This window comes from Herpailurus yagouaroundi, unplaced genomic scaffold, assembly GCF_014898765.1.
Source record: "Herpailurus yagouaroundi ecotype Mexico unplaced genomic scaffold, PumYag 163, whole genome shotgun sequence".
NCBI classification, from domain to species: domain Eukaryota; kingdom Metazoa; phylum Chordata; class Mammalia; order Carnivora; family Felidae; genus Herpailurus; species Herpailurus yagouaroundi.
This window is the reverse complement of record NW_024412404.1, coordinates 58,508,715-58,521,533: the sequence shown is the minus strand read 5'-3', so window position 1 is coordinate 58,521,533 and position 12,819 is coordinate 58,508,715. Positions and strand designations below refer to the sequence as shown.

The 12,819-nt window shown below is 53.1% G+C and overlaps 1 protein-coding gene across 3 annotated transcripts in view; it reads right to left on the bottom strand.

Annotated features, from left to right (window-relative positions):
* BTBD16 (BTB domain containing 16) overlaps window positions 1–12,579 on the bottom strand; it is a 46,104-nt gene extending 33,525 nt beyond the window's left edge. For all 3 annotated transcript variants that reach the window (XM_040486661.1, XM_040486662.1, XM_040486663.1), the window contains exons 1-5: window positions 11,927–12,579; window positions 11,380–11,460; window positions 9,440–9,588; window positions 5,905–5,978; window positions 3,596–3,739 (exon numbers count right to left, since the gene is read on the bottom strand). In XM_040486661.1, the coding sequence (XP_040342595.1) occupies window positions 3,596–3,739; window positions 5,905–5,978; window positions 9,440–9,588; window positions 11,380–11,397 (385 nt within the window). In that variant the 5' untranslated portion in view covers window positions 11,398–11,460; window positions 11,927–12,579. The remainder of the gene's footprint in view (window positions 1–3,595; window positions 3,740–5,904; window positions 5,979–9,439; window positions 9,589–11,379; window positions 11,461–11,926) is intronic.
* Window positions 12,580–12,819: the final 240 nt, after the last annotated feature.

The window sequence follows — 12,819 nt, the reverse complement described above, 5'->3', positions numbered from 1 at the left end:
GGGTACAGGGGGAGGTCCCACGGCCCTTTTGCAACCATGACCTTGGCATTTAGCGCACCAGGTTTTGTTTCTGTTTGCTGGTTTAGAAGATGTATTTCTGAAGTGATTATTTATTTAGAAATAGTGGAAGAAGTATAAGAAGTTGTAAAAATCGTTCAGAGCTCCCGTGCACTCGTCGGCTACCTTGCCCCCCGCTCTTAAACAGCCACTGTGACGGTCAAAGCTGGGAAACCGTTGCTCTCACTGCACGAGTTATTTTTTACTAGCTCCTCCCGAGCTCACTCTCTCTCCCTGCCTCCTCCCTTTCTCTCTTTAGTCTGGGAGCAGTCTGAGGGCAAGGGGTGGGCCACTGTCATCTCTGCACCCAAGCACCCAGCCCAGACCTGGCACAGGATGGGATCACAGTGACCCCCTGCTAAAGAATGAGTGTGGGAAGCAGGCACCCACCCAGTGGCTGTTGAAGCTTTGCCCCACGGGTGTCCAAAGAGAGGACCCCTGCCACCTAAGGCTTCCAGAAGGCAGGGGAGGGGCAGCCCGATTCACTGCCAGGCTCCCCCCGCCACTCAGACTTATTCTAAGACGTGAGTTACACACGCCACTCTCAGCTCTCCAGCGGCATCCCACACCCTTGGTACCAAGCTGAAGCCCCTCCAGTGGCCCCAAGACGACCAGTCTCTGGCTCAGTGGACCCCAAACCTGCCTCTTTGTGGCTTGTTCCACAGAAGAGTCGCGGGGCTCCATCCCTTTCCCATCAGGCACCCTCCTGCCTCCATATGTAACGTAGCACCCCACCCTCACCTTCCCCCCAAACTGGCTTTACTTTTCCTCCTAGACTCACTGTTACCACCACCTGCGATTACGTCGTGTGCCTGCTGGTTTTTCACCCGCGGGGCCGGCACACCGGACGGTTTACTCGCCACTCCATCCCCGGGACCCGACACAGTCTCGCCCACACGGGTCCCCAGTAAATGAGTGGATTCCATCCCCAGAATCCTAAGCCTAGTGAGCTCAAGGTTGTAGGTGATGAAAAATGACACGAGTCAGGATCCAAAAAAGGATGTCACGCTGTTCAACTACGAAGACCGCAGAGAGAAAGGGAGAATAAAGATCCATTTTCCTCAGACGTGCAAGGCCCCCTCACCACACTCACGGCACCTGGCTCTGTTCAGGCTCTCATTTGGCAAATATTTATTGAGCCTTGTTCTCTTCTCTGAATCATTTTTCTCCAGGATTTCAGCACCGCCTCTCGCCTGCACGCTGCATTCTGTCCGCCTCCACTGGGGGCACTGACTGGGATGGCTGCATGGGTGCTGGGCGCCGACGAGGCACTCCGGAAGTGGCAGCTCGTATCATCATGGGTCATGCTATTTATTGGGCTTTATCGTCATTTTGGGTTGGCTTGTCTGTCCCCCAACCTCCTGACAGAGTTCCTAGGACCATGCTTAGGTGGGGTTAAGCACCCGACATTTGTTGAAGGAAGAAAGGAATATCATTGACTAGGTCAGAGTCAGTGGAAGACAAGACTTCAACTTTCCCTCTGTTTTATGTAGAACCTCAAAATCGAATAGGAAAGTAATAGCTGAATTGTGTGCTTCTGAGGTTCTCTGAAACCAAGGTGGTTCCTTTTCAGGAAAAGAGCACTGTTTCTTCCTTGGGGTTCTTCCTAGAGAAGAAGCATGTCCTGCCAAAGCACAGCTAATCCGGGACTCTCGGGGGGACAAAAATGGGCAGCTGGGGGCACCTGGGTGGCTCAGTCGGTTAAAGCGTCCGACTTGATTTTGGCTCGGGTCGAGATCTCATGGTTCGTGAGGTTGAGCCCCGTGCCAGGCTCTGCACTCACGTGCTCTCTTTCTAAATAAATAATTTTTTTTTAAAGCGAGCAGCTAGGACAGCTGTGTGTGGCCAGTACAGGGGTGCTCGCAGGGGGCTGCCTCTCGCCATGGCCCACCACTCCAGGATGCAGTGCGGGTGTTCTCAGGAACCCAAAGCAGGGGTCATGAGACCAGCCATGTACTGTGAGATGCGTCCTGCTTTCCCAGGTGCACAAAGGCCGGTAGCCGTGTCCGCTGAGCATCATGCGAACATGGTCCCCAGGGCCTGGTGCACATGCTGGTGCCTGGGAAGAGACCCCGGAAAGTTGTGACAGTCCGGGCAGTGGGGATTCATCTCTGCACCTTCCCTGACGCCCCCCAGTCAGGCCCAGCCTCTAGCAGGGGGCTTGTCTTCGCAGGGCCCAGTCTTGTCAGCGAGATCATTCTAGACGTATCAAAGACCACAGCATTAACAGTCATTCCATTTTCTCTTTCCAATTCTTTCTTTTTTTTTAAGCTTATTTATTTTAGAGAAAGAGCCTAAGCAGGGGAGGGGCAGAGAGAGAGAGAGAGAGAGAGAGAGAGAGAGAGAGAGAGAATCCCAAGCAGGCTCCACACTGTCAGCACAGAGCCCCACACGGGGTTTGAACTCCCAGACCATGAGATCATGACCTGAGCGAAAGTCGGACACTTAACCGACAGAGCCACCCAGGCGCCCACGTTCTCTTGCTTTTCAATGCCCTCATGTCTGGGTCTCCGTGGTCTTTCCCCGGGTGCCTCGTGAGTGTTCTGACTCGGACACAGGGGACACGGAAGGAGGACTCCGTCCCTTTCTCGAAGACACCGGGACAGACACTTGGGAAGAGTAGGGAAGATTGTGAGTGCGCGTGAGGGACGTCACCGTCCTGGGGGAATGCCGCAGCCTGCTCTCAGCTCCCAGCTCTGCGAGGAAGGACTGAGTCAGAGGCCTCCTGGCCAGGCCCTCTCTCCAGGCTCAGGGTGCGGCAGCAGCTGGGGGCTCAGCCAGCCTGTCCGGCCGGAGAATAACAGAACTTTGCTGCCACATCCTGGAAGTGCAGTCCCGTCCTGGCTGGCTGCCTTTGGAAACCTTGAATTTTTCCACGGTCCCTGCTTATGAGTCGTCCTGAAGTGATGCCAAACTTTATCGCCCAAAGAAGGCAGTGCATCTGGAGAAGGACTTAGGGGGCACAGAAGGGGAGCCTGGGGATTACGAGGGTTGAAAAGGACAAAAAGAAAGAACGAAAGAAATGGCCTGAATGCGTTATGGAATGACGTGAAGTTAGGAAAAGAGAAAGCAAAGGAAACATAACATCGACGTACAACATGTAAACCTCTAACCAGCATATCGGGCCAGATGTGACAACTATGCCTCCCTTCCAGAAAACTCATCAGGAGACTCCACACCACTGTTCGTTCTTCTCAAAGAAGCAGGGAGAGTCTCCACCTCAGCTGGCCAGAACTGGGTTGTTATGAGAAAAATAACTGACATTCACTGAGTGCCCAATATATGCCAGGCATTGTTCTAGGATTTCACAGGTATTACCTTCTTCTCTAGGCTTCAAAGGAACACAGTGAGAACTATTTATCATTCCCATTTTATGGCCAGAGACTGAGGTTAAGTCCTGTGATGAGGTCACACCACGGGCCTTGCTCTTATCTGCCAGAGTGGCCTTGGTCTCGAAACAGATGACCAAACTCAAAGCTGGGGAGCCTCAGACCAGAGGGCATTTGGGGCTCAGTGCTGGGTGCCAGGGAGAAAATACCTCGCAGAAGACTCTCCAGTTCCTTTGTAGGCCTCTTGGTGCTCTGGGCCAGCGCCATCAGGTAGAGCTTGCTCAAGGTCTCGGACTGGAAAAGCTGGGGCTGATGGAGTTCCCATCTGGAGCCCAGACATTCGAGAATCACGTCTGAGGAGAGAACACGGTGCTGAGCAAACGCTTCCACGGCGTCCCCACCAAGAGACGTGTCAATCCCCCCATCTTCCATTCAGTCACAGTCACTGAGCGGATGGGCAGCGGCTTTGCTGGGCCCTCCAGGAAGAAAACAAAAAGACGGCGCGGGCCTCGGGGCACTTGCTCCAGGGGGATATAATAAGCAGAATTATAAGGCAACACAGAAAGAGATAAGTGGCTAAGAGCAGCTGACCAACAGCTGTAGGACTCCAGAGGGACATGTGCTTTCCTCTACTTGGGGAATTGGAAAGGCTTCATGGGGAGGGATGTTCTTGGGGGCCTCCCCATAACTTCCCATTATGGTATGTCTCACCCTTGGCACTGATCATATTTGGGGTCAGATAATTCTCTGCTGGGAGGCTGTCCGGTTCACTGTAGGTTATTTAACATCCCTGGCTTCTACCCACTGGGTGACAGTAGCACCCTCCCCGCCTCCCCCTAAGTTGTGACAACCCAAAATGTCTCCCGACATTGGCAAATATCCCCTGGGAAGCGATCTCACTACCCAGTCCCCTGTTGAAGCTACTGGGTATGGGTGCTTAATTTCCACCCACCGACAGCAAAGTGCAGCTCAAAGTCCCGTCACCAGGAGGCAGAGTCCTCATAAGCCTCCCTTGGAATGGGGACCACTGGAAAACCCCGCTACAGGGGTGGGACAAGATTATAAGGTAAAGGAGGCTTTTGCAAACTGTAGGGGGCTTTATGCAAGGGGCTTTATCTCATGCTTATAGTATAGGTGATTAAAAAGAGAAAGGCTTTGGGGCGCCTGGGTGGCTCAGTTGGTTGAGCGTCCGACTTCGGCTCAGGTCACGATCTCGCGGCGCATGAGTTCGAACCCCACGTCAGGCTCTGTGCTGACGGCTCAGAGCCTCGAGCCTGCTTCAGGTTCTGTATCTCCCTCTCTCCCTGCCCCTCTCCTGCTCGCACTGTCTCTCTCTCAAAAATAAATAAACATTTCAAAACATTAAAAAAAATTAAAAAATTGAAAAAGAGAGAGACCTTGATGGGAGGGCAGATGGGGGACCCAAGGATACCCGGCCAGGTGAGGCATGAGAGGCTGTGGGCAGGAGGCCTCTGCGGGCTGGACTCGTGTTAGCACAGAGCTGGTGAAAGCTCAGGTCTAGACGGGACCTCGAGGGCCATGAGCCCCCATCGACTTGTTTCTTGACTTTGCCGTTATTTTGACTGTGTGAGCTTGGGCACCTGTTTCCTCTCCTGTCACTAACATTGTCACTCACCAACTTTATGGTATTGTTTTGTGCTGCGGTTCAGAATGTGGGCTCGCATCTCAAATCTTGGGTCACCTTGGGAAACGGTCTGGTGGTGCCGGGCTAGAAAGAATCCTACTCTGTTTTGGGTGATTTCAGGCAGGAGCAGACTTGTGGATAAAGCGTGTGCCCTCACTGGACACCCACTTTTGCTTTCGCGATGGCCCACGCCTGGCAGGCATCTCACTTCACCCCAGAACTCTTTTCTCTGAGCCAGGAGATGGCCCCAGACTCCTCCTCAGGGCCTCAAGTCAACCAGAACCCAGAGGTGAGAAGAAATCGATTGGCCTGTCCTGGGGCAGGAGTCTGGCTCTGACCTCAGGCAGCTTTCGTGTGGGGTGGGCTTTATCTAAAAAAAAAACCAAAAACTCCTTTAAGGACCTGACCTGTCCAGGCCTGATGAGGCTCAGTGAGCCTTTTCCCAGCTGGACAGACCTAGCCTGGTTCTTGATTCTAAATCAGAAAAAGTCCTCTTGGACCCGTGCAAATGTGATGCCCAGGTCATGACTGGTTGGAGCTGAAAGGGACAGAGAAGAAAGAACTGTCCATCCTTGATGGAGTTTCTGTTTAGTCTACCGATCCAAAGCCTATTTATTTACACCGGCATGTCTGTCTCGACTGGGACCAATTAGCATATGAAAATATGTTTGCCAAGCCTGGTTTCACGCATCATTTCATGGCGCATTTGACAAATATTTACAGAACCTATGTGACATTAGACAGTGTGCAATGGGCAGAAGCTGAAACTCAGAGACCAGGAACCTGGCCTATCAGCGGGTTTCCTTCCGTAGAAACCACTTGGCCCTGGGCGCAGCAGAATTCTGATGGAGTCCACTGGCGACAAGCACTCACCTGCCTCCCTGCTTTGGACGGGCTTGTTCTTCGAGGTCTCAGAGAAAATTTTCTGAATTTGTGAAACACATAACCTCAAGGGAAAAGGCAAACAAAAAATTCTGGAGTTAATACTGACGGTTTTCTCCAGCTGCAACACGTATCGTTCTAGCGTGAGTGTCCTCAAAGCGCCTATTAATCTGTCTTATCATATCTTGCCCCTCGAGAGTTTCCTTCGGTCACCATTTCACTGCCGGTTTGGCAAACGATAAGCTTTGTCTGATGGCTGGCTCCGAATTTCGATTCCTGTTTTCAGTTTGCGGGGAGGCTTTACCACGAAGGTATTTGAGGTTATATCTGCTTGCCTGCATGACTCCTCTTTCGCTGAGGGTCTAAAATAATGTCCAGTAGCATAGAGTAGGTGCTCAACAAATATCTGCTAGAGAAAGGGAGGGAGGGTTCTGGGCATTTCTGGGAAGTCACTTACCAATCACTTACCAAGTTACTCACCAATACTTCTGTTTAGGGGTCATGCATGCCCCAGTCTCAATGTGTCCAAAAACCAAACTCAGGTTTTACCCCAAACCAGCCCTGCTCCTTCTCCGGCAAATGGCACCACCAGCCTCCAGCTGTCCAGGCCCGGGTACTGAATGTTGTCACATCTGATCGCTTGCCTAGATCTGACAAATATCTTGTGAATTCATCCCTCTCTCTTTCCCCTTATTGCTGTGAGTTTCGCCCAAGCCATGATTATCACCCTGTAACCCCCGCCAGTCTCCAGTCTCCAGGGAGCTCCCCTCGGGTGTAGAGCTGAGGCTGCAGCCTGAGAACCACGTGAAACGCACATCTGCTCTTGCCTGTCTCCTACCGAGAATCCTTCAGTGTCTCCCCAGGGCTCTCGGGGAAAGCCCACGCTCCTCGGCATGGCTAAGAAGGCCAACCAGCCAAAGGGCACTTGATGACCGCATAGGGTCAGTGTCACTTTTGCCATGCTGTTTTTCCAATGGTTCCAAGAACCCTCGTGGGCCAGGGTTCACGGAGGGGGCTTGGGTGGGGGAACCTGTGTCCAGAATAATATTGACCACATGCTGCCCTTTCCAAGTGGGGAAGGTGGCTTCCGGTGACTCAGCCCCAGGAAGGCAGTGAGAGCTTGAGGTATTTATCCAACAGGAGTAGTGGACCTGACCCAAGCCAGCCTCGATCCTTCTGGTGGCTTTGGTCACACGTCTGGGAAGCGCTGGTCAAGGTCAGGGGTTCAGACTGTGATCTCAAAGTGAGGCAACGGACTTTGGAAACTGTGGGCAATGCCCATGAGCTCACCTACTCTCACAGACATCACTGCCGTCGGCTGAGCCAGACAACAGAAGTAACCACATTGCCTTTGCCTGGTGTCATGGGTGCTTGCCAAGGTATACCATTTACCCTGTGGGCTCCGCAAATTTCAAGGGCTAGGTTGATTTTAGGACCATTGGAAAGTTAATGGAATAAATGGCATGCGTTGTCCTCGTCACCCTTCGGGACTAGACAGCCCGGGATGAAGTGGCACATGGAAACTCTGGAGACGCGCCATTAGGCTGAGGACTCAGTTCCCCCAGTCGTGATGAAGAAATAAGAGAGGAAAAAGGGGAAATTCTCCATGTACCTTATGGACATAAGGACTTCTTGCGGTGAACCACTCAAAGGGCTTTTGGCTTAATACTTGCGAAACTCCTGACGTCCTGCCCCTTGACTTTGAGTCTGGCCACGCGTCTTGCCTTGGTGTTAGTGTACGTGATGTAGCTGCAGGTCTGGAAAGCACTTGTGCACCTGGGCTTGCCTCTTGTCCTCTGTCATCACCAGCACGAGAACACACCCAGGTGAGTCCACTGTCTCTCTGGAGGAGGTCGAGAGGCTCATGGAGAAGAGCCCGTCCGCCATGTGAGCTGAGCCTAGGTCAGCTGACCGCCGGGTACATGAGTGATGAGCCTTCCCGGAGTGCCTCCTTGCCCGAGCTGGCCTCTGGACCCACAGCTTTCTCGCATCACCAAGGAGAGAGGCCCGCCGTGTCGCTTGTGTGTGGTAGGCATGGTGTCTTGCTTTGGGGAAGGTGGTAAAAGGCAGGATGAAAAATGGGGCTGCTGGCTGGCAGAGCATAGGGCTGACACACCCCAGAATGAAATCACCAGGACCAGTAACCAAAACGGTTGCTCGGGCTATCGAGATAAAACTCCATTAATGGATCATCTAGCACGTGCTAGAACCGTGCTAGGTCTGTTCAGTGCACTGTCTGATTTAACACCCAAGATAACACTTCAAGGAAGATGCTGTGGTCACCATTTCACAGATGAGGAAACAGGCTCAGAGAGGTTCAGCCACTGGCTGAAGGTCACACAGCTTAGTAAATGGAAGAGAAGGAATTCTAACCCTGACTGATAGGCTGTTTCTCGTAGTCCTAAAACCCAGCAGCAACCGCCATCACCCTCAGGCTTCTGTGCCCTGCCTCTCAGGCCACCACCTGAAGCTGAGCTCAGCGACTGCACAGACCAAGTTCTGGAGACTTCTGCTCCTGCTGCCCGGCTGCCCTCGTCAGTTTTCAGGATCAGTTTGCTTATATTCCCAGACCCAGCTCCACTGCCTGCTTCCCCAGCCTGGCCTTGGCACTGAGGAACACAAGGGCCTGTGACTCTAAGACTTCTTCAAACGCCTACCCAAACAAAATATGAAATACATACAAAATAAGTTCAAGATAGCTGAAGGCTAACGCCAAACACAGCAACGCACAGCACTCGATTTTTCTAAGCCGGGGTCATCAGAGAATCGAGGCACCAAACACAGATGGATGTGATTTATCCAAATGTGTGTAATGTATGGTCACCCATGAGGGGCTGGGGTATTGGAGCAGGGCTGGCCGGGGGGCCTAGAAAGGGAGGATTTGGCCACTCGCTCGGCAAAGGTGGAACAAACAGCTCTTCTGTGCCAGGTGCCGCCCAGGGGCACAGGCCACGCTCGGGAAGATTCGACCGTGTGCTCAGAAGGCAGGTACTGTCAGCCCAGGGAGGGTAGTGGCACATTTATGTCCAAAGCACCAGGGAAGCGAAGTATTCCCTCTGCAGTAGGGTCCAGCTCCATGGCCCAGGCCAGGCCGGAAAGAACTTGTCACATGGAGAAGTAATGCTCCCAGCCTGCTGTGAGAACACCTTGGGAACGAGGGAGGAGCCTCCTTCTCACACATGGGGAGCCAGGACCCGGTGGAAATGCCCATTCATGAGTTCGGGTCAGACCCGCAGCCAAGACTAGCTAAGTTTCCTTGGTCAACAGCCCCGTTGATAAACACAACAGAATCCTGTTAGGGTCCAAAGCTCCCAATATAAAAGAAAAATCTAGAAAAGAAAAAGCAAAAGGCCCGTGTCTCTCCATACTTTTGTCACACCGACGGACCTCCTCCGAGGAAGTCGTCCGTCCTGCAGGATGGTCCCAACGGCAGCCCAGATAACCCAGCGACCCACCTGTGGGGCACTTCTCAGAAACGCATTCCCCCCCCAGGGCGTTCCCGGCCATGATTCTTCGATCTCCCTACCTGTCTGGGTTCTTCAGAGCCTCATCAAGGTCCACGCTCAAAGCCTTGCACCTCTGCGAAAGCCCCAGCAGGTCTCCGGAGAAGGGCTTTGAGGGAAAACGCCACCGGTTTGTTGAGCCAACCATCCGGCGTTCCAGCCGAGCTCTGCGCTGCTGTCGGAAGCAAAGGAAGGGAGAAAGTCCTTTTTTAACCTCACCCACGCGCCACGTTTTCCAAATTGTGCAGCAGAAGGGAAATCAAGACACACGTGAAGACACTGGTCAACTTTCAAACGTGGCCAGGAGCCATCCTCTCCAGGCAAACATCGCATTCAGGGGACGGAGGATTTCCAGGTACCAAGTAATTTGGAATTTTAGAATCTAGGCCAGAAGGTGCCAGAGGCAACGGGGAGAGAGATGCTTTCTTTGCAGGTAGCTCTGAAGACCCCGCAAGCAAGGACAGGATGATGTGTCCAGAAACTTCCTTAAATGCCCATCCTCACGCGGGATTCTGAGAGGTTAACAAACTGAGGGGATCCTAGGTAGGGACTGCTTTTTATTGTGGCAAAATACACAAAACAGAACCTTCACCATTTTACGGCATACACCTCGGTAGCAGTTGGTCCGTTTACGAGGCCACGCGGCCCCCCTGCTATCCAGTTCAGAACATGTGCATTCCCCCAAAGGGAAATCTCATACCCATTAAGCCGTCACTCCTACTTCCCCTCCCCCAGCTGCTGGCCACCCTTCATCTGCTTTCTGCTTCTGTGGATCCGCTATTCTGAATATTTACATAAGTGGAATCATACACTATGTGGGCTTTTGGGCTTGGCTTCTTTCGTAGTGTTTTCAGTGTCGATCCCTGCTGTAGCAGGGGTCAGAATTTCACTCCCCGAATGGGAATAATATTCCGTCGTACGCAGAGACGTAGAGACTGCATTGTGTTTATGCGTTCGTCACCTGATGGGCACTTGAGTTGTTTCCCCCTTTTGGTGACTGTGAACGATGCTGCTGTGACCATTTGTGTGCAAGTTTCCGTTTGAACACCTGTTTTCAATTCTTTTGGGTGTGTGCTCAGGAATGGACGGCTGGGCCACTGGGAAGAGACTTTTACTGAGACATTTCCTTGAGGTCCTAGGGCTTCAGCAGTTTCCTTTATTTAATTTTTTTTTAACGTTTATTCATTTTTGAGAGAGAGAGAGAGCATGAGCAGGGGAGGGGCAGAGAGAGAGAGAGAGAGAGAGAGAGAGAGAGACAGAATCCGAAGCAGGCTCCAGGCTCTGAGCTGCCAGCACAGAGCCCGATGTGGGGCTTGAACTCACGAACCGTGAGATCGTGACCTGAACCGAAGTCGGACGCTTAACTGACTGAGCGACCCTTTCAGCAGTTTCCTTAGGGGAGCAGTAGAATATTTGGAATATAACCTTAGACGTGGTGGCTCAAAGAAACCTCGCCAGGAAAAGTGGACCACGAGGGACCCCCCCCCAGGAACGGATACAGTTGTTCCTAAGCCACGCCAGTCACCGGCAGGGTGGGGGGTGGGGAGACCAGGGGCCATGGGATGGAGAGTTTCAGGTCAAATCTTGTTATCGCCACTAGCGGGTTGTATGGCCTTAAGGCAAGTCATTTAACCTTTGAGTCTCTTGGTTTTCATATGATGACGGTGACGGTGATGAAGTTAACACGGTCAGATGAAGTTTGGGAAGTACGCTCTAGTGCCTGGAAATGGTGGGCGATGGGACAGGGTGGAGTGGGGATGTAGAGGCAGTCCCGCGCGGCGTCAGACGGGAACAGTGGCCGGCTCGGGCAGCGGGACTGCTCTGACAGCGGGGTCAGCCGGTAAAGCTGGGGGGTCCTCGGTGGCGCGACCCATCCCCTTGTGGCAACGTTGGCGGCACAGCCGCGAGCAGATGCCTCCGCTGCTCCCCACCGCCTGCCCCCTGGGGAAATTCGTCTACTCACCGGATTCAGCATTTTCATGAGCGGTAGTGGCAATGACCCTCGGGCGTGCTGGGGGGGGGGGGGGGGGGGGGGAAGAAACACCTGGGAGACAAAAGAGGTGAGGTTTCCATTTTCAAGAACTTTCCCAAGGGTCTCTTCTAAACAGGAGATTATTTAGCCCGGAGATTCTGTATTCTGCCACAAGAGTAATCACGGGGAAACTTGGAGGGTGGGTCATTCAGCAAATCAAGAGAAGAATCTCGGACTTTTTAAAGGCCGCCAGGAGACTGACAAAGTTCTGCTTGTTGTGCTGGCAACGTGGCTCCAATAAGGCCAAACGGGAGAGAACCCACAGTTCTTCGCCCTTAACTAAGGGATAGGAACCGAAGGAGGTCCGTAAGTAGGCTGGTCACAGAATTTGCTATTTGTGCTGGTCCCTCGGCTTCCAGGCCTTCCTGCCTCCCAGCCTGGAGCCCCCGAAGCCCCTCCCTACCAAGCCCGGGCAGTGCCGGTCGCTAGGGACCCCCTCCTTCTCTAACGGGGATGGAAAAGCACCAGCCATACTTACTGCTCTCAAGACCCCTCGCCGCCACGGGTGTGTTTACCGGAGAAGCTTGTGGAACAGAGACACTCTCGTTGCACCGGTCTCTGAACTACGGGCTTGCTGCGGGCCGTTCACCTTCCGACTCTGAATCCCGAGAGCGCTCATGACATCCGGGGCTCACCCTTCTCTTCTTAGGGGCCAAGGTGCTTTGGCGGGGAGAGCTTGCCCTTGGTTTCCGGGTCGTGGGCGCCATGGCAACGTCAGGGAAGGTTCCGAGCACTTCCTGTTCCAGGCCTGGTTGAGCACAGCTGGGGGCTGTGGGGGCGGTGCCCACCGAGGGGCTCTGGGAAGGGTGGCAGGTCCTAGGCCGTGCTCCTCAGGGGAGCGGAGCTGTGCCCGTTTCCACGTCTCTTTACAGCAGCCGGGGTAACCCGGAAGATCCGCTAAGAGGGCCTCCGTGAAGAGTCCACCCCCAAGTCCTCAGGCCTCGTCTGTCAGAGGAGAAGATTGCACTGGAAGCTTCTCAGATCCCTCCCAGATTTGGCATTCTGGGGTGCTCTGTTTTCTAGCTCGAGTGTCCAGGAGTGTTTCGACAAAAATATTTAAATAACAAGTGGAGAGTCTGGGGGTGCCTGGGAGGGCTCAGTCAGTTGAGCGTCTGACTCCTGGTCTCGGCTCAGGTCATGAGCTCGCGGTTCGTGGGTTCGAGCCCCAAGTCGGGCTCCACGCTGACAGTATGGAGCCTGCTTGGGATTCTCTCCCTCTCTCTCTCTGCCCCTCCTGCCCTTGCGTGCGCGCACACACTCTCTCTCTCCAAATAAATTTTAAAAATTGGAGAGTTTTACATTATTAAAACCATGCCTGATGATTTGTTTTGTTGATACATGATTTTTAAAAATGTTTTATTTATTTTTGAG